The 26215-nt window shown below is 38.8% G+C and overlaps 1 gene segment (V, D, J or C); it reads right to left on the bottom strand.

Annotated features, from left to right (window-relative positions):
• Window positions 1-144: 144 nt before the first annotated feature.
• The window catches only part of LOC122487723, a 190485-nt gene continuing 164414 nt past the window's right edge, over window positions 145-26215 (bottom strand). Inside the window, 1 exon segment of the C gene segment in view lies at window positions 145-748. Coding sequence covers window positions 546-748 — 203 coding nt within the window.

Genomic DNA, 26215 nt, shown 5'->3' with positions numbered 1-26215 from the left:
CACAAGGACTCTCTCAGGGAAAGAGTTAGAAATGTGGAATTGGCCATGATTACAACCAATGCTGAATTTGAAGGCTCAGTTGTCATGCTGTTCCTTACCCTAGCCTCTCAGATTTCACCAAATGAAAGAACACAGAGATAAAAGTACACTTTTGATTATTTTTATTATGCCTGTTATGAACAACAGAACAAAACTCAGGTAGCAAAGATGGCAGCTTTCAGAAATGTAAAATAAAAGGTCTCCAGGCAGTTATCTGGATACAGAGCCCCAGGGGCCGCTATGGAAGCTGCACGCCGGCTGTACTCAGAGGCGAGGGTGCTGGGTGGCTGACGGGCTGGTGGGCGTGAAGGAGAGAGCGGTGCTGAAGCCCCCGTGGGTGCCCCCCGGCCCCGCCCCTGACTCATGGCAGAGTCTGTTCTTGGTGCAGAGTGACATTTCCTGTTTGCCCAGCAGTTTGTAAACCCATTCTGCAGTGATGACACATAGAAAAAAGACACATGTGAACTGCAATAACCCACACCCAGAAAGAAAGCCCCGCTAGAGCCTCAGCAGACACCTTTAGCGAAAATACCAGTAAAGAAAAGTGGAGCCTTGGGCCACCATGTGTTACAACTCTTCTCATTGCGGCAGAGTGCTGGTCTCCCAAGCAGACAGTAGGTGATGATGATGGTGTAGACCATGCTCTTGACGAGGAGGATGACATAGGTGTAGTAGGCAGAAGTGTTCACAAGCTGCAGCTGTAGGGGATCTAAAAGAAGCCATCGGTTAGTTTCACCTGTTGTTTTGAAAGGCTAGGACTTATTAATGGGAGGTAGGTCGTATTATACAATTCTGATGACCTGGGTGGAAGTGACTTTCCTGCACCAACCCAACCCAACAGTAAACGTCTATACCACTGTCACCCCTACCACCACCACCAAGACAACCCAGAATCCAGCTTGCGGGTCAAGTGAATCAACAACTTCTGTGAAATTCACTTAGTACATTCCAAAGTCTTAAAAAGCAAGGTTATGTTTTAGATGAATGAGTCACCCTGAAAAAAGCATTCGTGATAAGTAGCTTTTACCATTTCTTCACCCCCCAGCATGTCTGTAAGTAACATATTGTTAGCTATTTAGCTAATATGCTTTAACCACTAACTAAATGCCAAATATTTAATTTTGAGAGTTTTGTGGGCAAAGCCTTAATCTTACTTAATTTTTCAGTAACCTACGAGATTATTATTTTCATTCCCATTTGACAAATAAATTAAGGACAGAGAAGGAATTTGCCGGGTGTCATACAGCTAGTAAGTATCACAAGCCAGATCTTAATCCCCGCAACACAATGTTCAAGAATACATTCTTACCAACTCTAATTCTGCACCTCCACATGCAATAAGTACCCCCAGCAACAAACAGTTAAGCAAAAATATAATGATGAATTACTGATTTAGCAGCATCTTAGCCATTACACATTGTGCATTAATGAGATTCCTACCAAGTGTAGGAATTTCCACACTCCATGGAAATTTGGTGGTGTTCACAGTAGGGTGGGTGGGAGGTTTTACAAGAAGGCATTAGTTGTGGAGAGCACTAGGTGATGAATGGAAGTGTTGAATCATTCACTATATTGTATACCTGAAACTAATATTACACGCTAAGTCAACTAACTGGAATTTAAATAAAAACCTAAAAAAATAACAAAAGAAAATAAAGTGGAAGGAAGTAGTTAATCCAAATTCTCTCCAATGTTAGGAGGTCATAACTAACTCCCTTGTCTTTCCTGAATATTCCTCATTGGAGCTATGATGTTATAGAATGATTGCCTTTACTATCCTTTGAAGTTACCCAGGAAATATATGATGTCAAGAAGTAATTAATGACAATGGTTGTGGGACCAACTGACTACTCAATGAACCAGAAGGCAGGGTCTTTTCCTGTGGAAACTTCTTGTACAGGCTTTATCTCCAGAGAATCAGAACTCCAGAATTATTAGTTCTTGGTATGAAAAGGGACGTTGAGAGGTGAGGTACTCATAACTTCTTGCCTTTGGTCAGGTAATATGTTAGCTAAGGTCCTTGGTATTGGATATGGAGGGCAGATCAACAGGGGTGGAACCAATGCTCCTCGTCACTTTCTTGCACAGATGTGGGGAGAAAGGGACAGAAACTAGTACTTCTAATGTGTCAGCTAAATGAGATACCCTATGCTAGGCATTCCACATATGTGACCTTACGTCTTCAACAACTGAGGGAGGTGTTATTCATGTTATTCCTGGTTGGCTCAGATAATGTAAGTAATGTACCCATATTCATGCAACTAATACTTAAAAGGCTGAGGTTAAAAGTCCAGTTTGTCGCACTTGAAGCCCTGCACCCACACCCACGCCCCATGTGTGCACCTGTCTCAGGGCCTTGGCTTTGGAGTTTCTTGCACTATGATGACATCTTAGAGGAAGAATAGAAAACTGAGTAAGTATATGAACTCTTTTCTCCCCCATTTGTTTTTTGAGAGAAAGAGAGAGAGCGAGCGCATGAGTGAGGAACGGGCAGAGAGAGAGGGGGACAGAGGATCTGAAGTAGACTCCACGCTGACAGTAGTGAGCCTGATGAGGGGCTCAAACTCATGAACCAAGAGATCATGACCTGAGCCTAAGTCAGACACTTAACCAACTGAGCCACGCAGATGCCCTAAGTATATGAACTTTTAAACCCTCTGTGTTGAAGCCTCAGATCTCACTGTGTGGCATGGTTCAAGGGATTTAATTAATTTTTGATCACTGCCCTCTTGTGTAAAATGGGAATAAAATCCTTCATAGTGAGTATTAAGAGAATTAAACAAAATGTACTCACAGTAACACAACGCCTTCTGTACAAGAACCTCTCAGTGTCGGTTCATGTTACTAAATATGAGCAAGAACACAGACTTAAAAAAATGTAGAAGCAACTTGATACTGTGTTTTCCTCAGTAAAAATAAAGACCACAGAAGCGAATGAAGTCCACTGGGGAAAGACTTCAGAGCCCCTCACTGCACCCCTAAGACTATAAAGTCCTCTCATTCCCAAACCAGCATTTATTGTGTGAAGTTGATCCCTGGGAAATGAAGGACTGACTTAAAGCATCACTCAGTCTATTTTGCAAGATCCTGCCATTATGAGGCTTCTATCTGAAGCCAGGGAAGTTCAAAAGTAAACCTGATCAGGAGGAAAAATGCTATAACATATGATAAAGGCAAAGATACAAAGCCTTACCATTTTCATCTTTCAGAGAAGCTTCTATAGAATCAATGACCGCGAGCTCTACAAGATACAAGAACAAGTATTATTCAATTGTTCATTATTTGATATGTGTCTGTGTTGGGGCTGAAAAGAAAAAGAAAGAAAGAAAAAGAAAAGGAAAGAGAAAAGGAAGAAGGAAGGAAGGAAGGAGACAGGGAGGGAGGGAGGGAGGAAGGAAAAGAGAGAGGCAGAAAGGAAAGAAAGAAAGGGAGAGAAGGGAAGGAAGGAAGAAAGAAAGGGAGAGAGAAAGGGAGAGAGAAGAAGGATGGAAGGGAAAAAAGAGAGAAAGAGGAAGGAAGGAAGATAGGAAGGAAGGAATGGAGGAGGGGAAAGAGGGAGGGAAGAAGGCAGAATCTGTCAATCCAGATAGAGCCATTACAAATATGAGCCCCACAACTCCAGAAATGGTTGACCTGATTTTATATAATTCAGTAGATCAATTCATAGATTGTGTTTCTGCACATGAAGACGTTGAAGTTCATGAATGATGCATTTTTTTTTCTTTTTTTCTCACAACTAGCGGGTAATGTCTGAGACTATCTTGTTTTCTTCCTGTGCTCATAGCTCCTAGCACAGTGCCTGCCTCAAAGTAAGTGTTCTGTAAATACTTGTTGAATTAAAATAATAAAAAAATAGAAAAAGTGACTGCTATACAGTCCTCAGCACCCACTGCTGACATGAAGGGATACTACCAAAATAATTCTTCCAACCCTGGAATCCACAGCAGAATCTTACATGTTGGGAGAAGTTTGGTTTACATAATTCTCCCGTAGAAGCAAAGAAAAGCAGCCCTACCTTTCAAACCCTGCACTCCCCAGTAACCCCAACTCCTGCGCATGATTTTCTGGAGTGGAGCTGTTTAAAGACGTGAGAGCAATGCTAATGAAAGCCAATACCTATCGAGTGATTATGACCTGACCGTGCCAGGCACTGTGTGAAAGGTTCACTTGCATTGTCTCACCTGATCCCTCAGTCACACTGATGTGAGTTGAATCTGGAGGGCTCCATGTTACACACAAGGAAATACGGTTTAGAGAGACTCACTTTACCAGACTCTTACCAGAAATTGGCTGAGCCAGCACTCACATGACAATTATGGGAGCTTAGATGAGCTAGAGCAAGTGGGAAGTACCTTGGGACACAATCCACGGAAATCGAACATACCTCCAGCACTGTGGACTCTCAGACATCATCTCTTCTAGTACCTTAATCGTTCTTGCAAGTGACCCTTTTTATAACAGAAGCTCAGCATTTCAGTGCATTCTTTCCAGGGACAGAAAGATACACTGAGTAATAATTATAGTTTTCTGAATATATAAAACCTGAGGTGAGGGTTGTATTTCTCTACAATGTTAAAAAAAAAAAAGCCCAACATACATAATAAGACAAAATTCCTTTAAAAAGATCACTGAATCGGGCTCTGTGCTGACCGCTCAGAGCCTGGAGCCTGCTTCAGATTCTGTGTTTCCCTGTCTCTCTGCACCTCCCCCACTCACACTCTGTGTCTCTCTGTCTCTCAAAATAAATAAACATTAAAAAAAATTTAAAAAGGTCATTGACCATGGGATGCAGGAAGAGAGAGTTACAAGGTTGTTTTTGTTTATCCTTTTTCCACTCGATGTGTCCTTGTCCATACACACATGGTTCTGGGATGCAATTTTACACACTCCACACAATCCTGTTTTGGGGTGTGCTTAAAAATGGGTTTGAGGTGCAGTCTTTGGGGTAAATCCCCAAAATAAAAATGTTTGTGTAATCATATTTAGATGTTAAAGTATCCTTAAGAACTAATTTAAAATTTTTTTTCAATGTTTATTCATTTTTGAAAGACAGAGACAGAGCACAAGCAGGGGTGGGGCAGAGATAGAGGGGGACACATAATCTGAAGCAGGATCCAGGTTCTGAGCTGTCAGCACAGAGCCCGACATGGGGCTCGAACTCACGAACCGCAAGATCATGACCTGAGCCAAAGTTGGATGCTCAACCGAGTGAGCCACCCAGGCACCCCTCCTTAAGAGCTACTTTTAAAGTGTCTTAAAAGTCCCTTTCTATTTTATATGGTGCCTTTACTCATTAAAAGAGAAATAAGAATCTCTTATCACCATGCATTGATTGAGGTAAAAGCAGTAAGGTAGCAATTTTTCAAATTAAAATCTGTGTATGTACCCTAGGTTCTCTTTCTCCATGCAAGTTGATTGAAAACTTGGACCAGATTAGTTTTATCTCTTCAAAAGCATGGATTTGTTGTCCTGTATATTTTTAGCTTTCATCAAAAATAAAAACAACAAGCAGCAAACCTATAGCAATAGAAATTTGTTGTAGAATGGTATCAGAAATGCCTTTGTTAGCTTTGTTGCTATGAGAAGACCTTGGGAGACATTCCTTTCAGAAATTAATTCTCAGGGAAAACACATCATAAATTAGAACTTCCCTCTTTTCAGTAATCATCACCATGAAACTTACTGTGTTTTTACTTTGATCACTATAAAAATCAATACCTAAAGGACATTAGCCCAAGGGCTACATTAAACTTGTGCTTTGCTCATTTGCCTCCTCTCTGTTTCTTAGCTGTAGAAATTTTTAAAAATTAGGGCTGTTTGCACTCTTACCTCAGTTAGTTTTAGGAGAGGATGCACATAAATACAAGAAGCACATGAATAAATGCATTCATGTTATATTTTCAAAAGCAAGCATTTTCACTGACATGATTGTATTTCTTCTTCATCACAGCCGGGGAGAAAGTAGAGATAAATGTGCAACCCTAATTTGATCATTGGAAACACTAAGGATCCAAGAAGATAAAGATTCATTTCAACAATTTTAAGCGGTACACAGCAAAGGTCTTTGCACATTTAGTTACGTGCGTGTTCCCCCTGCTTCCAAAGGGCTTGGTAACCACAGAGAAAAGTACAAACTAGTCCTGTCCAGTGGGCCCTCTGGGGCCTTGGTCTGTTATGTCAAGGCTCAGGACTTGACTTCTGAGTCTAGAGGTTATTGGATCACAGCCGGGTGCCCACGCTATCGAAAAATGATCAGCATTTGTACCAATGGTGATCCTACGGGACACCATGGCTGAATCACAAGTGACCGTGAGTGATTAGGAAACGTGTATTCACTCTACGGTAGTGATCCTCCTGGGGACAGTGGTCCATCCTGCATCCTTTCCAGGCCTGGCACACACTCGTTCTGCAGTGTTTGCTGGGCAGCATTTCCCAGCGGTAGAAATACATCCATTGTGTAGAATGGAAGAATATTTGTATACATTAGCCTCACACAGTCTTTACTTACCAAATTTCACCTTAGAGTGGTATGTAAAATTCAAATATGAGAAACAGAAGACCATACTAAAACCTCAGCAACCAATTTACTATTTTTGTTGAGCGTGATCTGTCTCCACCAAATGAACAGCATTTTGTCGCCTATGACTCATTGTTTATGGGTTATACTTTGAGTACAGCAAGATTGAAATGAGAGGGACTTGGCTGGGTAGAACATTCTTGAAAGATGTGTAATTGTTCTTATTTTCTGATCAAGTAAGATCCTTAGAAATGGACTCTCTTGAACATTTATTGTGTGTGAGGTTGCTAGGTGCCTTTACATGTACTGTTTCATTTAACCCAAACAATGATGCTAAAAACATCACTGTAACCTTAATATTTTGGTTGATGAAACTGAGATGAAAAGGCTAAATGAATTTTTCTTTTTCTTTTTCTTTGTATGTTCCAAAACCCATAGTATTTTAGTTCTATGGAGAAATAGCAGGACATTTATGCTACCATTAGGTAACAACATTTAAGAAAGATTTATATTTGTTTCTTTTCATTAATATTTGACAGAAAAGGTAGGCTACTGGAAGGTTATATATTATATTATATTATATTATATTATATTATATTATATTATATTAATTATATTATATTATTATACTACATTATATTATACTTAGATTAGATTAGATTAGATATGCACATACCTTTTTTCATTGAGCGAAAAGCAATCTCATGATCAACCCCTCCTTTATTAGTCTCATGTGTGAAGATACATTTGTGTTCTTTATTTATTGACTTTTTAGTGCGCGTCAACCAGGTGTATTTCATGTATGTGTCCTTCGTCTTCATGGTGTTTCCCTGCTGGGATATCAGAATTCTTTTGCTGTTCTTTTCTTTCCAGTCTATCTTGACAACATCAGGGAAGAAATTCTCAAGAAGACAAAGATACGTTCCAGTCCTATCGAATTTTATTTCAGCCATCGAAGGAAGAAAGAGTGTGGGCTTGGGGGAAGTGTCTGCATCAAGGCTTCTATCTGTGGGGGGAAATGGAATAACAGTTAAAAACATTATTAGAGAAACACAAACATTGTGTGGTTTGGAACCACCTAGCACAGAGTGAAATGAAAGAAAGTTGCCATAGTATTCCTGCTTACCATGGTCTTTCATCCACAGTGGTTATGAGTTGCTCACTTTCTTAGTTTCCATGGGAAAACAGGTACAAGAGGTCATGTAACTTTCCCAAAGTCAGAGCTAATAAGTAAGTGGTAGAGTGTGGATAAACATGAGATTTTTTAAAACCGTATACATAGTCACTTTTTGAATGGGAATCTACTTCCACACATACTTGACAATCTATCAAGTTGAACTCTTAGCTTCAAATATGGATCCCATGCCCACTTCTAAAGTAGTGGAATCCTCCTCCTTGACTTCTGGTTTTATAGAACGACTCACTATCCCGCCTGAATCATGCAGTTTTTTGAGTAGGACAATGTTTAAAGCTGCACCTCCAAATTACTTACAGTGCCTTGAATTTAGAAGCAACGTGGCAACATATACAAAACTGCTATTAAAAAACTCTGATTATTTTCAGAAATGCCTTTATATTAGCTTCATGGAATAACACACTTACCAGAATTTGGTTTTGCTGTGGAAAATGGTCACTAAAAGCACATTTTCTATTGGAATTTCATTTGAAGTTCAAGTGTGACTAGGAAGACATCGTATTTTGACTCTCAGAGTCTCCACTCAAAGCATAATCTTCCTAGAAAGCTACTGAACTGTTTACAATGCCACAATAATTGGTGATGTCAGCTGCTGAATAAAGTTTTATGTAAGTAGTGTAGTGTTAACAGTTAGGGTTCCAGAGTTTCCTGTAGACATAATGGCAGAATACATAACAAAACATCATAGTTTTCAAGGGCATATGTTGGTATGTTAGTTGATCACACATTTACTGTTAATGATTGAAATGATAAATGTTAGAATCCTTTCAAAATTGATTTCCAACTGAAATGCAAGTGCTTTACTGATATTCTCTTTGGGCTAGTTTGGAGTTAGTTTAACAGTCCAATGGACAATTTCTTAAGAAAAAAGCAGTCAGATTTCTCATTTGAGAAGTACAAGTAAAAAAATTATTTTTGGGGGGGGGTACTGTTAATACTCAATTTTATTCATTATAACAATAAGATACTATATACTTCTCCAGCCTTATACTCTGCTTTTAATTTAAAAAACAAGCTAGATAGACAAGATTAATTTTTCAGTTGTACATGACATTTCCATAATTTTAGCCTGTAGTCAATATATTAAGGAATCTAATTTTCATCTTAGAAAATTTGTTTTTTTTTTTTTAATAAGAATACTTCTGATTCCTGATAGTATACAACTTTAAAATCAAATGATGAACTTGAGAAGTTTCTGGATGGTAACATACTGTTTCTAACTCTTGTCTCTTTTCCTTTTTTTAAATTTTTATTTTAAAAATTTCTTTTTAACGTTTATTATTGAGAGACAGAGAGAGACAGAGCATGAGCATGGGAGGGGCAGAGAGAGAGGGAGACACAGAATCCGAAGCAGGCTCCAGGCTCTGAGCTGTCAGCACAGAGCCCAATGCGGGGCTTGAGCCCACAAACCATGAGATTGTGACCTGAGCTGAAACCAAGAGTGGGATGGCCAACCTGCTGAGCCACCCACACGCCCCGAGGTTGATAGTTTTTCAAGTCTAACTGAAGATGACTTGAAACATCAGAGAAGATGTTTGCAAATCCCACTCTGCCACACAGATGCTAAACATGCACCATTCAAACACATTAAAATGCCAGAGCCTAAGGTGAGGTTTACTTCCCAACACAATCCCTCAGGTTGCTTTATGTCCTTGGGCAATTTCCTCAGTAGAGGAAGCTCCTACTGCTCTGCTTTGATCAAACAATACTGCTTGGACAAGATATCAACCTGAAATAAACCCAATGCTAGTTTCAGAGGTAGCGCTGGTAACATGGATTTGGCAAATATTACTTGGGACGAAAAGCGCTACACTTTACACTTACATCGCACAAGTATAGAATAGTGAAGTGAATAAAAAAATGTTTTTTAAAAAAATTTTGTAAGTGAGTAATTTTCTCTTCAGATAAAAGATCCAGTGACAGCATCATAACGGGATGCCCAAACAGAAACTCGGACCCGGAGACAACTCAGGAATTTGCTCTAAAGTGGATGTTTTAGATGCATATGAAAAGTCTGAACAAAATTTGTAATGAAATGTGAGGGCAGAAAAAGCAATATTTCTGAAGTGATGCTGTACTGATATCATTTTTAACTTTGTAGGTATAATTCAATTAAGATATTAAATATACAAATGAATACTTGACTTTTTATCTATATCACTGTAAGTTTATATATTTAAGTTCTGAAACTTCCTCCCTATTTCTCTATGTCTGGATATTTCCACTGAAAAATGAGAGATCACCTTTTATTCAGGCTAGCAGTCTTTAAAGTGAGGTTTACTACAGTCTCATCATTTTTACAAGCAGGTGACAATGAGTCTTAGGAGTTGGAAGTATTTCATAAATTCGACCATTTGTTCTAAAATGACATGTAGACTAGATGGTAATTAACATATTTTTCTGTACTCCTGATTTCATTAAAAAACTCCAGTGGGTGGTAATTTGAATTCTTGAAATTGTCATTCTTTATCTCTGACAACCTAATTTTTATAGTAGCTATTTCCATATTTAATTTCATTTAGTCTTTGTAACATACTCTTGAGATGGTTGTTACATTGATAGAATGAATGGAAGGAAAGATGGCAAATATTAACAGCAATAAGTGTCACTGAAAATTTTTAATTTTTTTCTTTATTTTTCTATTTTCCAATTTTTTCCATGATAAGCATTTATTATTTTTATAATTTTAAGAAAGCAATAATGACTGAATCAAAATTTAATCACTAAAGGATGGTTATCCAAAAAGTGATAGATCCAGATCCACAGTCTATATTTTGTGTACCACATTCTCCTAAAAGACATCTTTCAGGACTCCATGAATTATATCTAGGTCACCATTATTTAATTAGATTGTAAGAATTTACATTGATTACGTAGTCAATTGGAAAAAGGACCAGAAGCTTGCTTTTCAGCTTATGAGTTCATTTGTGCCTATGATCACAGCCATTAAGGAAAACACGATATATCATCTTTCATTTTTTTCAATGTTTCACCACCTTTGAGAAAATTCTTAAAAATTTTTGACTCACCTAGTACGCTAGCCATCCCTGTGAGAAATTCTCCCCCCTCAGGCAAAATTTCATTTCTAAGGCTAATGAAGAATGAACAAATTTAATACTGCATTTAGGGGAAAAAGCCTAGCTTATCACATTTTTGAATATGTTTACACAGGTAAATATTTCGATATTTGATATTAATTATCCTTTGACAAAACACAAGTTTAGCAATTTTTTTTGTTCATCCTTTTTTGTACCATTTATTTATTTTTGAGAGACAGAGCCAGAGCACGAGTGGGGGAGGGACAGAGAGAGAGAGGGAGACACAGAATCCGAAGCAGGCTCCAGGCCCCAAGCTGTCAGCATAGAGCCCGATGGGGGGCTTGAACCCACGAACTGTGAAATCATGACCTGAGTGGAAGTCGGACACTTAACCAACTGAACCACCCAGGCACCCCGTGTTCATTCTTTTCCATTAGTTATTTTTGGATTTAAATGAATAAGATAAACTTCTTTACAAAACTTTCAACACAGAAAACCCAAATGGCCCTAAGATCTCCATCCCTTAGAAACCCCCAGTTGCTGTCGCAAGTTAGCTCCTTGTCAATGTCCTTCACGGGAGCTCAGGTGGCAACTACCCCCAAGGACTGGGACACAGTCACCTACCTCTCCAAGGATCCTGCTGCCATTTGCGACCAAACTGGGACTGAATCCTAGAATTCTGAGCCGGCACCAGCACCTAGCCTTCCGCCCCTGCATCCCCTGCCTCCCCTCCCTACGTTATACAGAAGAATGAAAGAATATTTACCTGTGACCCTGAGCAGTGTGCCAGGACCGAACACTTTGTTGTCCCAGCTATACCAGCGATACCCATCATACCACTCCCACTGTCTGAAAAGCTTGTACAGAAATCTCCCTTTGTGCCACCTTTTAAAATTGTGCCCACATTTTTTCAATATTTATATAAACATATAAAAAGTAGGTCCTGCTAACATTACACAAAGATGAACCTCAAGCAACATCACATCAGAGATGAACTTAGTCAAGAATGGATGAACTGACCTCTCTCTGCCTGGGCAGCTGGGTTGTGTCCTTCCATCTCGCTCACACGCATTGGAGAATATGGTTTTACCTTCTCTCGACATTTTCCTGACCCTTAGAAATCTCTTCCCTTAAAAGACTTTGTCGTGCAATATCGCTTCTTTTATTAGAGTATAATTTGCAGTTATTATTTATTTTGTTTTTGAAGAGGAACAAAAAAGTATTTAATAAATGAATCTTCAATATTTTTACATGTTTTTTTCTTATTTCTAGGTATTGAGGGGTCGCTATCTTGTTTGACTGTAGGTAAATTCTTTCCAGAATCCAAGCCCCACTGATGGTAGACCAGGTGAGTAGTTACAGTCTGAAATATTAATAATAATCTCTTAATCTATTCATTCCTGAAAGACTGCCTGTTTGAACATGAAATTACCCCAACAGTTTCCAGGCATTGATTTAAAATCCTGAGATGCTCGTGGGGTGCCAGAGTGGCCCAGTCGGTTAAATGTCCGACTTTAGCTCAGGTTGCAATCTCACAGTTTGTGGGTTCAAGCCCCACGTCGGGCTCTGTGCTGACAGCTCAGAGCCTGGAGCCTGCTTCGGATTCTCTATCTCCTCCTCTCTCTGCCCCTCCCCTACTCATGCTTACTCTCTCTCTCTCAAAAATAAATAACATTACAAATTTTTTTAAATCAAATCAAATCAAATCAAATCAAATCAAATCAAATGCTGAGCTGCTCATCAGAGGATCCTGTCTGGTCTGGTCTTTCTGCCACTGCCCCGGCCTGAACAGAAAGTCAGCTGTGGGTCATGCGGCCAAGTCCTGCTTGTAGGTCACCTGCTCCAGCTGTCCTGCCCAAGTCAGTGTTTCTGGCGCACTTGATGCCAATGCGGAAAGAAGACTGAATGCGATGGTGTGGAAAGGACTTGTCATTTTATAGCAATACCCTAAGAATCACATTTTGAAAATCTAATGAATGCGTATTCAGCATGACTTACTGGATATTTTGGGGGGAGGAGAGGCCATTTTAATGCCATGATTGGAAGCAGAAGCATTGTTTTCTGTATGAGGAGCAGTATAAATTATGAGCTATTACTAATTAAGCATTCAACTAAAGAGTCTATTTTATTTTTTTAAATTTTTTTTTAATGTTTATTTATTTTTTGACAGAGAGAGAGAGACAGAGCATGAGCGGGGGTGGGGCAGAGAGCGAGGGAGACACAGAATTGGAAGCAGGCCCCAGGCTCTGAGCTGTCAGCACAGAGCCCGACGCGGGTCTCCAACTCACAGACTGCGAGATCATGACCTGAGCCGAAGTCAGACGCTCAACCGACTGAGCCACCCAGGCGTCCCTAAAGAGTCTATTTTAAAGGTCAGGCTGCACATGAGTAAATATCGACATATAAAAACATGGCTAAATGTTTCTAGTATCACATCATGGCCTACACCATGCATTCTGGGATGGACAGGTCTCTGTTGGATCCCACTTTTTTGACATAGTAACTCGCCATGTGAGTTAAGGCAAATGACTGAACTTCTCCAACCCCACTTTCCATATCTGTGAACTTGGAATACGAGGACTTTCTGTATAGGGCTGTTGAGGAATGAATGAGATAAGGCGCTGAAAGTAGTCAGTATGGTATCTGGCCCTCAGTGAAACTTAGCTAATATTATTATTCTCTTCAAGGGGGTGGTTTCAGGCCATTTTATTAAGATTTTCCACCAAACAAAACATCTGGATTTTATAAGCAATAGGTATTATACAAATTAATAAAGAGAGCTCACGAATCCAAGACTTTCTCTGTCTTACAGCTACATGCCGAAAAGGGATTGTGGCCTGAAGAAGCCACGATCTAGAATACTTGTCCTGTAGACCAAAAGCTTTTTGAGTGTTGGAGCTGTGTCTTTTTTACTCTTTATCTCTAGCATCCAACACTGAAACTGTGTTCAATAAGTGTTTCCTGAGATAATAAATGAACAAATGAAAACGTAAACCCAGGCAGACGGACTTTTTCTATGGACTTTGGAGTTGAAATGGTTTATTGAGCTCACAAAATCCATTAAACTGGACTGTCGCTAGGCAATATCACGAGACTCACAATAGCACAAATTTCGACTAGTCTCAGGCTGTCCTCTAAGAAGCTAGAGTAATAAGAATTAATGGGATTATTGACATTTTGTAGTCATTTACTGTAAGAGTAAATTATTTTTCAACTGCTAAAAGCTGAAAGCAAAAGCAGTTACAGAATTTGGCAGGTTATTAGAGAAAGAAGCACTAGTCATTAAGAACGGAGCACTATTCATACTAAAAGGAACTTAATCAAAGTGTCTGTCTCTTCAGAGACCATCTACAAAAAAAGCAGCTTGAACCATTAACTCACACCAATGGTTTATAGACACAGTCCTAAAAATCATTTTAATTTCAAGACTGAGTCTATTTTTGTGTGTATGTTTTTCTAAAAGTAGAGGTTTGCTCCGCTTGCAAGCAGAGAAGTAAATAAACGTTTGCAAAGTAGTTTTATTTCCATGTAGAGTGTCTGTAGCTGCGAAATTGCTGCCCATAAGCTGCTCTGATCCTAAATTGTTTTTTTCTAAAAAACATGTATCAGTTTTTTTTATTCACACGATCAAAGCAGAACAAAGTTACTTACCCGGGGGAGTTACTATGACCTTAGTTCCTTCTGCAAATACCATGATCCAGCCTGATTCATCACACTGGTTAGAACTTCTACAAAAACGTCAGCCTTGTCCTGAGCCTCATGGCATGACCGGCAAGTAGAAACCTGGTCCTGGCAACTTGATCTTCTGGGTCCCCTTGGAAGTCCTTGAATATAGGCTTCATGGTGTCTGACATTTTATAAATTTTCCTCAGATTAGTTGGCAAAAATGTCTGTTTTCCAAGGAGCCAGTAATTACTGAAAGTGCTGATAGAAAATGGAAACAATGAAAGCACCAGTAAAAAAGAGAGATTGGAAGTAACGAGGCAACCAACCAGTTATCTAAGTTACCAGGAAAAGTGTTCAGAGAATTAAGATGTTTTGATTTCCAGGTGTTCGAGTGTGTGAAACTGCTTAGAGATCTCATCAAAGGCAAAAAACCCTTCTGTTCTCACAAACACCAAGCCTGCTCCGTTAGCAATCTGGGATTGTGTTTCTGAAAGAGGAAACTCTTCAGTAACCAGAAATACAAACATACCAACAGAAATATACTCGAGAAGTGTGAACAGTGTTCTCCATTTTAAAATCAGCTACTTTTACCATTTGACAACATGATTCTCTACCACACAGTGCAAAAATGAGAAAATAATTTGTTAGGACATTTTTTCCTGGAATAAAAGAAGAAAATTGTAGAAGTCCGTCTTCTATGAAATACTAGATTCCTATTTAAACCATAATTTGAAAACAAAATCCAGTTCTCTGATATGTTGAAAAAAAGAAGCCTCTTGGCAGTTATTCTGTGGTCTTTGGAAATGCACATGTAGCCCTATCTCTGTGGTTAACTAGCTTTGGACAAGACATTTGCCATCTCTGGGTTCCCATGTCTCTGCTTGTTGTGTGGGCACTGGGCTATGTGTGTCCAACAGGCCCTTCCTCTTCCAACAGCTCATAAACCTGTGATTAAGAGCAGGAAAGGGCCTGCTGTGGTTGCTCAAGTGAGAAAGGAGTTGAGGGTTAGTAATAAAGAAGGTTTTCTTACAAGTCCTTCTGATTCTATGACATTGTGAGATCCCAGCAGGTACACTAGCAGGTATCTTCATCAGACTGGAAGACCTTACTGATTATCAGGTAAAAGACTCTGTTGTCTTTCCTGTCAGTGTACAAGCCAGAAATGGTAATATTGGTTGAGCCATACAGGATTCATTTCAGAGCCTCTGCTTCTTTTGGTTGTTACCGGTGGACGATGGTCTTCGAGAGAGTAACCCAGACTGCTTACAATGTATATAAACTGTTCTTTCTGTTAGGTAAAGGAGAGTCGATCCTGAGGGATGCTTATTTTGGTGTCTCCATTTGGAAAGCATGGGAGTGAAATCAAAAGCACTTGAACAAGTTGAAAGTGGACTTAAAAACAGTGAAAAGACAGTCAACCTACAAGCCCAAGCCAAAGACACACAAATCCATGGGGTTGGCATTGCCAGTAACTAGTCAGAATGGACTCTAAGTGGGGGGCATGAATCAGGACTGGGGAATCAGTGGCAGCCCTCATTTTTCAGAGGCAAGGAAGGAGAGGAAGATTTACTTTAGAACCAATGGCATACTTCCTCAGTAAGACCTATGTCAGTGTTATTTTATTATGTTCCTGTATAAAGAAATATGAGATCCCAGAAGACCTCACCAAGACATCTGTGTAATAATAATTCAATATTATCTTCCCTTGGGGTAAATACCTTCACATTTTTCCTTGAGGTTTTGCTTCAAACACATGTACCCTTAAGCTCTTTTTCATCTCTGAGTTACAGATTTTTCACCAAATTTTGTGAGTGTGGGAGCTATATAGCTATCATGAGAATTGGAAGAAAACTCTTACTACTATGTAATAAGAAATGAGATAATAACCCCAAAATATTATGCAGAAGCATCTACATTTTATAGGTCATTAGTTTATAGAAAGTTCCCAAAGCTTGGTGAAATTGAACTATTATTATAGTTACTGCTTTAGGTGTTATGACATTACTGTCCTCTGCTGTGAATGAAGAAAAATCTTGGAAGAAAAATATCCTTTGGTTTATGACCCTCAACTCTTATCCTATTCAAAATTCTTAGCTTTTCAAAATAAAGAAAACTTTACTGTTGTTTGAAGGCCAATGTCAGATGTGACTCTAATGAGTCCCTGAGCTCCTGTGTTGGCTGAGATGGCTCAGGGAAGCAGTTCAGTTGTAATGGGAAAGGACACTGTGATGTGTTGACCTTGTGCTCGAACTGTCCTGTGTGGAACCTCCTTCAGTCCCCAGCAACCCTATGAGAAAGATTTAGTAATGTTCCTGGATCGTGCTGTCAGTTAAGTGGCTGAGCAGGAATTCAAACCCAGGTTTGCATCACTCCAAAGGTCTTGTGGTTTCCATCATTCATCCATCCATCCATCCATCCATCCATCCATTCAAAGTCAGCAAACCATTTTGCACATTGATATGGCTTCCTTCCCAGAAAGCTTCTCATCAAAAGAGAAGTGGAAGATCAGGACACGAACAAAAGCCAGCCTGGACCCCAGAGAGTAAATAGATGATAAAGTGACCTAACTGAAAGATCATCACAGATTGAGTTCTTAGGCTCTAACCTAAAACCTTGCTGAGGACACTGATGCAGGAGAAAAGTCTTGTATAGATGGTAGCCAGGTCCCTCTGAGAGGCAGAAAGGCGTGGGTATATGTTTTGGGGGTGTGGCGTAGTGGGAGGGCTTCTGTTCAGTGTCAGTGGCACATTTCCATACAGTGGATCCCAGCAGGTGCAGTCATACAGCCCAGCACCTGCCTCATTAACTCAGTGTATCCTCAGGCTCGCTTGGCAAATCCCTCTGTCGTTTTCTGGCTTCATATTTTCCCTCACTACACCTTGTTCGTGGACCACATTTTCACTTGAGGAAATACACAATGCATTTTAGAGGTTGGTCTGGCTTTTGTTGGTACCAGTGTATTATTATTATACATTCTTCCTTAAGACCCATTTTTATTTGGCATTCAAAAATGTTGTGTTTCCTTTTTTCTTGGTAATAGATGGTATGAGTTGTGTTATAAAAATGTCTCCACTTGAGGATGGTGTCAGAAGTGGTTGAATACTGGGCTGATCACAGAGCACATGTGAGGGCTGATGTGGTAAGAGGAAGGGGCACTCCGAGCACACAGCGAGGAACCATAGATGGCAGAGAAAGGGACCCACAGCGTTTACCCCAAATCATCCTGCAAAATAGGACTACTAACCTGTTTTATCAGCAGATTTTTCTCATTACTGTGCATTTGTTACCATCCAATGATATTAGTATAAAGAAGCCATTTTCTTGTTAAAGGACTATTGTCCTTCACCAGTTCAAATTAGAGAGTGGGAGGTGGGGGGTAATTCTTACAGTTCTCTTCTTCTATGACTTATGAATTATCTGCTTTCTTTCTCTGCCTCTGTCATATTCTCTCTCTCTCTCTCTCTCTCCCCCCTCTCTCTCTCTCTCATCCTTCCATTGCAGTTCGGGTGATTTCTAACGGCCTATCTTCATGTTAACTAATTCTTGCCTTATATCTCTTAAATCCACTGATGAGCCTTTCAGGGCATTCTTCATGTCTGTTACGATGTTTTTTATTTCTTGCATTTCCTTTGATTCTTTCCATCTCTCTAATGAAATGATTTGCCTGATCTTGCATCTTGTTTACTTTTCCTATTAGATTAGATCCTTTAAAGTGTTCATCAAAATTATTTTAAGTTCCCTGATGGTTCCAACAACTCTGTCATGTCTCAGTCTGGTTCTGGTGACTGATCTGTGTCCTCACACTGTGTTTCTTCTTGACTTGCTGAATCAAGAGTCTGAGTGTTTGGCTGGAAGCTGGCCACGTTGTGTGGTAGAATAGATACGGAGGTAAATATATTTTGTGCTTGAAAATGAGCACACCTTTCCACTTTGGCCTTTAGTGTGGGGCTTTCTGTTAACTATTCAGGAGGTAGACTGGATTTGGAGCTGGTTGTTGCTAAGTTATCGAGTTGAAATGTGTTATTGTTAGAGTCCAGACACTTAAAAATTCTCTAATTGTACTTTGTCTCTTCACTTGTCTTTGAGTCTTCCCTTTGTTCTGATCCCCAGAGAAATTCTGTCTCTCAAAGTTCTCTTAGCTCTATTCTACTGTTACTTTCACTCAAAGTTTGCTACCTTGGAGGTGAAAGGTCACAAAGGGAGACATTCTCTGGTATTTTTAGTAAGTCTCATTTTGAAGCAGATACAATGAAACTGGGTCTTAATGTCACAGTCTTCACAAGTATTCCTGCCTCTTCTTCAGAGATGGAACATTTTCAATCCTTGTTCCTCTCCTCCCAGGGCAGGAAGTACCCACCTACTTCAGGTCGTGGGTTTGATGCCTATCCTTCTGCAGATGACCTCTTGTTACCTTGGGACATAGGGGAGATGTTCTGGAAAAAGTTTTGGTGGTCGCCTCCTTTGCCTTCTCTCAACCGCAGCAGATTCCACCGGCACCTCCCCTGCAGATGAAGTCACCTCTTGTCTCCAGGGGTAACGGGGTGGATGGGGTCTGGGTGGATTTCAGCGGTAGTTGCTGTTCCCCTCCTGCAACACCAAAGGGGGAGCTTTGTCTGGATTGTCCCTGGTCTTCCCTGCAAGAATTTTATGGGATTCCTCCAGAAGAAGCTTAAAAGGTGATGGAAAACCCCCTGTTTATGGTCCCAAGGGTTCACACCCCCCCCCACTAGTCTATACTGTCTGATATTTTCTAAGTAAATATGTTTGACAACATCTATCCAAAGTGAGAAATGCTCACATCCTATGTCTCCCTGAAAGTGCCTGTCTGCCTCCAGTTTTTGTGTAAGTCACTTACCTACAACCTCAGTTCTCTGATGGATTCAAACAAAGTATTAAATCTCAGTTTGTCCCGATTTTTTAATATTTATTTATTTATTTTGAGGGTGGCATGGAGGGACAGAAAGAGGGAGAGAGAGAGAATCCCAAGCAGACTCTGCACTGTCAGCACAGAGCCCGATGTGGAGCTTGACCTCACCATCTGTGAGATCATGACCTGAGCCAAAATCCAGAGTCAGAACGAACCATCCAAGCCCCCTGTTCTGCTTTTTGAGTGTTTCTGTAAGATGGGAGCTGTGACATTTCCAGCTCTCTGTATCTCGAAGCACATGTGGGTCCTTTTTCTTCCTTTTTTTTTGGTTTGTTTCTTTAATGTAAATTGTTATTTACATTAAAATTCTTCTATCAGGAGAAGAGAAGTAAATTTCAGTTGAGTTCTGCCCAATTACCATTATATCTCTTTCCAGTTTTTAACTAAATTTCTTTCATTATTATTGAGTCTTGAGACTTCTCTCTATATTCTGGACATCAGTCTTTTCTCTACATGTATTTTGAGAATATTTTCTTTTAAGCTGTGGCTTTTCTTTCCATTTTCTTGAAATGTTCTATTTTCTTTCCATTTCAGTCTTGAATAGAACAGAAATGCTAATATTGAGGAAGTGCAATTTATTAAATATTTCTTTTATGATTCTTGCTTTTTGTGTCCTATATGAGGAATCTTTCCCCAACCCAAGGTTACAAAGATTGTCTCCTATATTTTCATCAAGAAATGTTATTGTTATAGTTTTTACAGTTAGGCCTAGAATCCAGTTTTTTAATGTTTATTGGTTTATTTTGAGAGACAGAGAGAGCATAAGCGGTGGGGGGGGCAGAGAGAGAGAGAGGGAGAGAGAGAAAGAGAGAGAGAGGATCCCAAGCTGGCTCTACACTTGGCATGGAGTTGGACACAGGGCTCAAAGTCACAAGTTGCAAGATCATGACCTGAGCTGCAATCAAGAGTCAGACACTTAACCAACTGAGCCACCCAGGGGCCCCTAGAATTCATTTTTAGTTAATTTGTATATATAATGTTTGGTATGGATTGAGGTTTATTTATTTATTTATTTTTACATAGATGAACAATTGTTTCATAATCAGTTGTAGAAAACTGTATTCTTTGTCCATTGGATTTCCCATGGATTTTGTCCATCTTTGTTAGGAGTTAGGTAAGCACTTCGGTGTTGCCCTATTTCTGGATTCTGTTCCTCTTACCTATGTGGGTATGATTTCACCCAAACCCCTTTATCTTGACCATTGTAGCTTAATAGTAAGTGTTTAAACTCTTTTCAAAACAATTTTGGCAATGCTCTGTTTTCTGTAATCCCATAGGAATTTTGCAACCAGTTTATTGATTTCTATGAAAAGTTTTCCTGGGATTTTGGTTGGGGTTACATTAAATCTATTTATCAGTTTGGAGAATGTTTGCCATCTTAACTATATTGAGTCTTCCAATCTATGAACATGGTACATCTCTTCATTTATTTAGTTCTTTGATTTCTGTCATTAAAGTTTTATTGTTTTCAGGGGCACGTGGGTGGCTCAGTTGGTTAAGCGTCCAACTTAGCCTCGGTCATGACCTCATGGTTCGTGGGTTCCGGCCCCAAGTCAGGCTCTGTGCTGACAGCTCAGAACCTGGAGCCTGCTTTGGATTCTGTGTCTCCCTCTCTCTCTCTCTTCCTCCCCTGCTCACACACACTCTCTCTCTCTCTCTCAAAAATAAACATTAATTTTTTTAAAAAAATGTTTTATTGTTTTTAGCATACAAATCTGTTTTTGCTCAAATTTACTTCTATGTATTATAGAGGTTTTTTGACATTGTTTTTGTTGGTATTGTAAATGATACTATTTTGTAAATTTCTGTTTCCAAATGTGAATTGCCAGGATATGAATTACAATTGATTATTCATCTCACATTCTATTGTATTTTGTATAGTCGTCCGTTAGGTGTATGTGTCATCATTTATTCCACCACTGTCCCTATGTTTGGATATTTATATCATTCCCAACATTTTGCAGTTACACAATGAATAACTTTATCCATTTGTATTTTCACATTTTTGAAAGTTGTGCCTTTAGAGTATATTTCTAAAAAGTGTTTTTACTTGACAGATAAATGCATATAAACTTTTGTTATATATTTCCAAATTTCCCCACAAAATGATTGTATTTTGCACCAATGTATGATTGCCCGTTTTCTCCCACCGCTTCACCAACAGAATGTATTGTCAAACTTTTAAACTCTTGCCAATCTCATGAGTGAGAAATGGTATCTCACTGTAGTTTTTATGGGCACCCAGAAAATCAAGGGAGACATCCTTGATTGTGTGCTGGTTTGGGGATGATGAGATTGCCTTATTTCCTTCACACACCCTGTGCCCCTCCCAGGGTTGCATACAGTACATAGGAAAAGACGCCTTTCGTGTTCAGTATGAAACCTTTCACCTTCTGGTTTCAGGGCGGAGTGATGTGAAACAGTGCAGCAATTTCCAATAACTATATCCAATACTGAGATCCCTATTGATATTGTTTGGATGCCACAATAATTCCAAAGGCGTGAGCAGTAGAATGCATTTAAAAACTTAATTTGGCCCCCACAATACAGATGCACTGCCAGAAAATCCTAATTTCAATGTCCTATCATTCACTTGTTTGGGACAACACCAGATAGACTAGAGTGTAGACTGGGTCATGCTTAAAGCCTGCCTAGACCTCATAGCCTCTCTCATGAGTATGTCAATACCTAGATCTTCTAGAAGTAATTTTGGTATGGGATAACTACATTGATAGTACTATATTTTTTAGCATTTATTATCTTTTAGGTGCTGTGCCTTATATATATTATTTCACTTTCTCATCCTAAAGGTCTAGACCTTTGAGATGTTATTATATTCACTGTTGTACAGATGAGGAAAGTGCAGCCAACAGATGTTAACTTGTGTATCCAGAGTCACAAAGCTGGTACCTATGGGAGCCCGGATGCGTACTGGGAACTCAGTGAAAAAATTCTGTGGAAAAGGCAAAATATAATGATGACAATATAGGTCTTCCATTATTATAGCACTGTTGGGCAAACACCGTTTTCACTGTGGACCATTTATTTATAGTTTTACTCCTACAGTGTATACATATACAGATACACATAAAATTGTATAATTATATACAGAAAACTAATTTATACACATACATAATTTTAAATTATATGTACACACACACACACACACACATATATATATATATGTGGTCATTCACATATAGACTTGTATATACAATTTATCTTTATTATGATCTTATGAATATTTTTATAGCTGAAATTTATAATTCAGTGTACACTTTAACATCTTAAAGTGTGTATTTTTCTTAATAAATGTATAGTAAATCATTTTTAACATTTTAAAAATCAGCGAAAGTGCACAGAAATAAAAATTATCCATCACTGACGGATAATTTACCATCTTAAAACTTTTAAATTTACCTTTATTAACATACACACATTCACATAACTGAGAGCTGACCATATATGCAATTCTTTGTTCTTTTATGTTTCTCAACATTTCCAAGTTAGGATTTTCAACTTTATTCCTTAAAGTCACCATTTTTGGTAGACATCTAGTGTTTCATATTTTGAGTGCAACACTGATATGCTTCACCATTTGCCCACCATGGACACCCCTGGGAGGGTAATGAGAAGCTGATACAGCCTCAATCCTTTTGTATTACTCATAAATGACCCTGTACTTTTAGATCCTGACTTCTCCGACTGTGAAGTACGCAGGGATCCTGCAGGAACCTTGTGAAACGAGATCGGCATTCAGGAGGCCTGGCTGAGGTTTGATTTTCTGCATTTGTAACAAGCTCCTAGGTGAAGTGGAGGCTACTGGTCCATGAATCAAATGTTGGGCACCAAAAAGTTAGAAAACGCATCCAAATGATTTCATTTTCAAATAGGCAATAATAACCCATATACTCACTGCAATGCCCCAATATATTGAGCATGAGGCATGCCCCAAGCGTCGTGAGAACTTTATAGATATTGTTGACGTTACTTCTCTCAGGACCTCCTTCAGGTTAATATGTTTCCATTTTAAAATAAGGAAAATGAATCAGAGATATGTTATACAATTTATTCAGAATAAGTTCATAGATGGGGAGGGTGGCTATGTAATGAAGGGACATTGAAGAAACACTAAAAAATAGGGAAACATGTAATAACAATAAATGTCACTCTCAGTGTATCATTCTACAGTGGTGATTGACAAACTTTTTCTGCAGAGGGCCAAATGGTAACATTTTAGGGTTTCTGAGTCTCTGTTGCAACTACTCAATCTGCAATGTATTGCAAAAGCCGCTATAGACAATTTATGAACATGTGGAGAAGGTTGTGTTTCAGTAAAACTTTATTACAAAACTAGGGACTGCTGGGTATGAATATAGTTTGCTGACTTCCTGTTCCATGGCAACCATTATGGTTAAGTGTAGTGTTTTAGTGTTTCAGTGTTTTAGTGTTTTAGTGTGTGTGTGTGTGTGTGTGTGTGTGTGTGTGTTTTATAGGAGATACAGAGTAGTAATATTATTACACAGAAAATTAAAAATTCATTAACAATTTAAAGTGTGTCTTATAGGGGCAGCTGGGTGGCTCAGTTGGTTAAGGGTCTGACTTTTGGTTTGGGCTCAGGTCATGATTTCACAGCTCGTGGGTTCCAGCCCCACACTGGGCTCTGCATTGAAAGTGTGGAGCCTGCTCTGGATTCTCTCTCTCTCTCTCTCTCTCTCTCTCTCTCTCTCTTGCCCCTCCCCATTTGTGCTTGCTCTCTCTCTGTTTCTCTCAAAATAAATAAATTAATTAAAAAATAAAGTGTGTCATATACACAGGTATATTCTATATTGTTACATAAACAATCTCATCATTAAATGTACAAAATCAATACAAAAGTGACTGTTATGTATACATAATAAAAAGCTTTTTGTTACAATGTGCAAAATATCTAAAGGTACCAAGAGAATTAAAACTACCTTTCCCGGGACATCCACTGTTGAAACTTTGAAGAATTCCTTTGTGTTTGTTTTTTTAATGTATTTGAGAGCTTACTATATAAACCATCTTGATGCTTCTTTGCTCAATAAACAGCTTTTGTTATGCCTATCTTTCCTCGTAGAAAAATTCTGGGGACCCAGAAGTCAGAAAAAAATTGACTGCATAATAAAATTCTCTGCAGAAAATTCTCTGCTGATTGTCTCTAAATATACACCACGGGGATCAATTTAAATAACTCTGTGTGGCTCCCAGGGATGGGATATGCTTCATATTTTTAAAAAAAGAACGTAATCATTAAAAGGATGGTTAAATTCTCTATTTCTGTCCAACATGCCTGCTTCAAATGTTTTCTTTGTTTTGCTCATCAGATTTTGTAATCAGACAGATCTGGACTCAGATTCCAACTTGCTCCTTATTATCAGGGAACTTAATTTATCAAAGTATCAAATTTCTAAAATACCTATAAAATTGAGACGATGATAATAATTAATAGTTATCTCACAATGTTGTTATTAGAATTACATAACAAAAAGTATATGAAGTACTTAATACAGCACGTAGTACATAAGGAATGCTCAATTAACATTAGCTATTAGTATACTTATATCAAAATATCACACTATATTTCTTCATTTTCATATGGAACTGAACTTTTTTATTTTTATTTTTTAAATTCTTTAAAATGTTTTTATTTATTTTTGAGACAGAGAGAGACAGAGCATGAGCAGGGGAGAGGCAGAGAGAGAGGGAGACACAGAATCTGAAGCAGACTCCAGGCTCTGAGCTGTCAGCACAGAGCCCGATGCAGGGCTCGAACTCACGGACTGTGAGATCGTGACCTGAGCTGAAGTCGGAGGCTTAACCGACTGAGCCACCCAGGTGCCCCGGAACTGAGCTTCTTGAGAGAATGAGTACACATTCAACTCTGTACACATAAACTAATTAATTCTTTGTTTTTGGTTTGGATGAACAAAAAGAGAAGTAGAGTCAAAGGAATCTGTTGACCCATCGACTGCAAATTCTATGGCTTTCAGAATGTAACTTCAGATTTTTGGCAATCATTATGGAACTTGAATTTAGAAGTTCAAAAAAAAAAGGCAACAGAACCACAGTAGGTGGGAATGATCAGGTTGTGACTGAAAGGGTTAAATATAATTGACTCAAAAGTGACAAAACAAGTAGGTTAAGAAACTACAGAAAAGATGGATCAGTTAAAACAAGTGTGGGAGGTGGGTTTTGTTAACATTCTGAAAGTGACAGGCATTTCTCTAGTCTTAGTTATTTGATAAGAACTGGCATTGTTTCACTCCTGTACATTTGTTTATTGTATTAACATCCAGAACACAGAACTGGATACATCATAGTATCAGGTCATAAAGCACTATAATCATTTATCTACACATGGATCTCTTTTATGTTATTTATTTTTTTTAATTTATATGTTGATAACTTACTGAAAAAATCAATAAATCCATTATTTAACAGAAGGAAAAAAAAACATTACAAATAATCTACATGCTCCTTTCTTAGTTCATCAAATAGAAAGGCACAGAATTTAATGATAATCTCTCAACACTTATCCAGTTTCCTGTTTTGTTACTGAAGGAACGGGGCACATCTTGTTCCGTTAGAGATGGGACCTTGGTGGCTTTGTGGAAACTGAAATGAAACAAACTAGATAAAATCTTCCCCCTACTCTCCAGCTTGTTCTACCAAGTTAGAACTAACATAACCCACTTATTTGACCATCTGCTTGATTTCTTCCTTTTGCTCCTCCAGATGGACTGCCCACCTCCGGTTACCTTGTCCTGGGCGTTACGAGGTGGACCCTCGTGGACTGCATGGATGGGTTT

This window comes from Prionailurus bengalensis, chromosome A2 (genome assembly GCF_016509475.1).
Source record: "Prionailurus bengalensis isolate Pbe53 chromosome A2, Fcat_Pben_1.1_paternal_pri, whole genome shotgun sequence".
NCBI lineage: Eukaryota > Metazoa > Chordata > Mammalia > Carnivora > Felidae > Prionailurus > Prionailurus bengalensis.
Note: the sequence above shows the minus strand (reverse complement) of the source record. Positions and strands in the feature narration are given on the sequence as shown.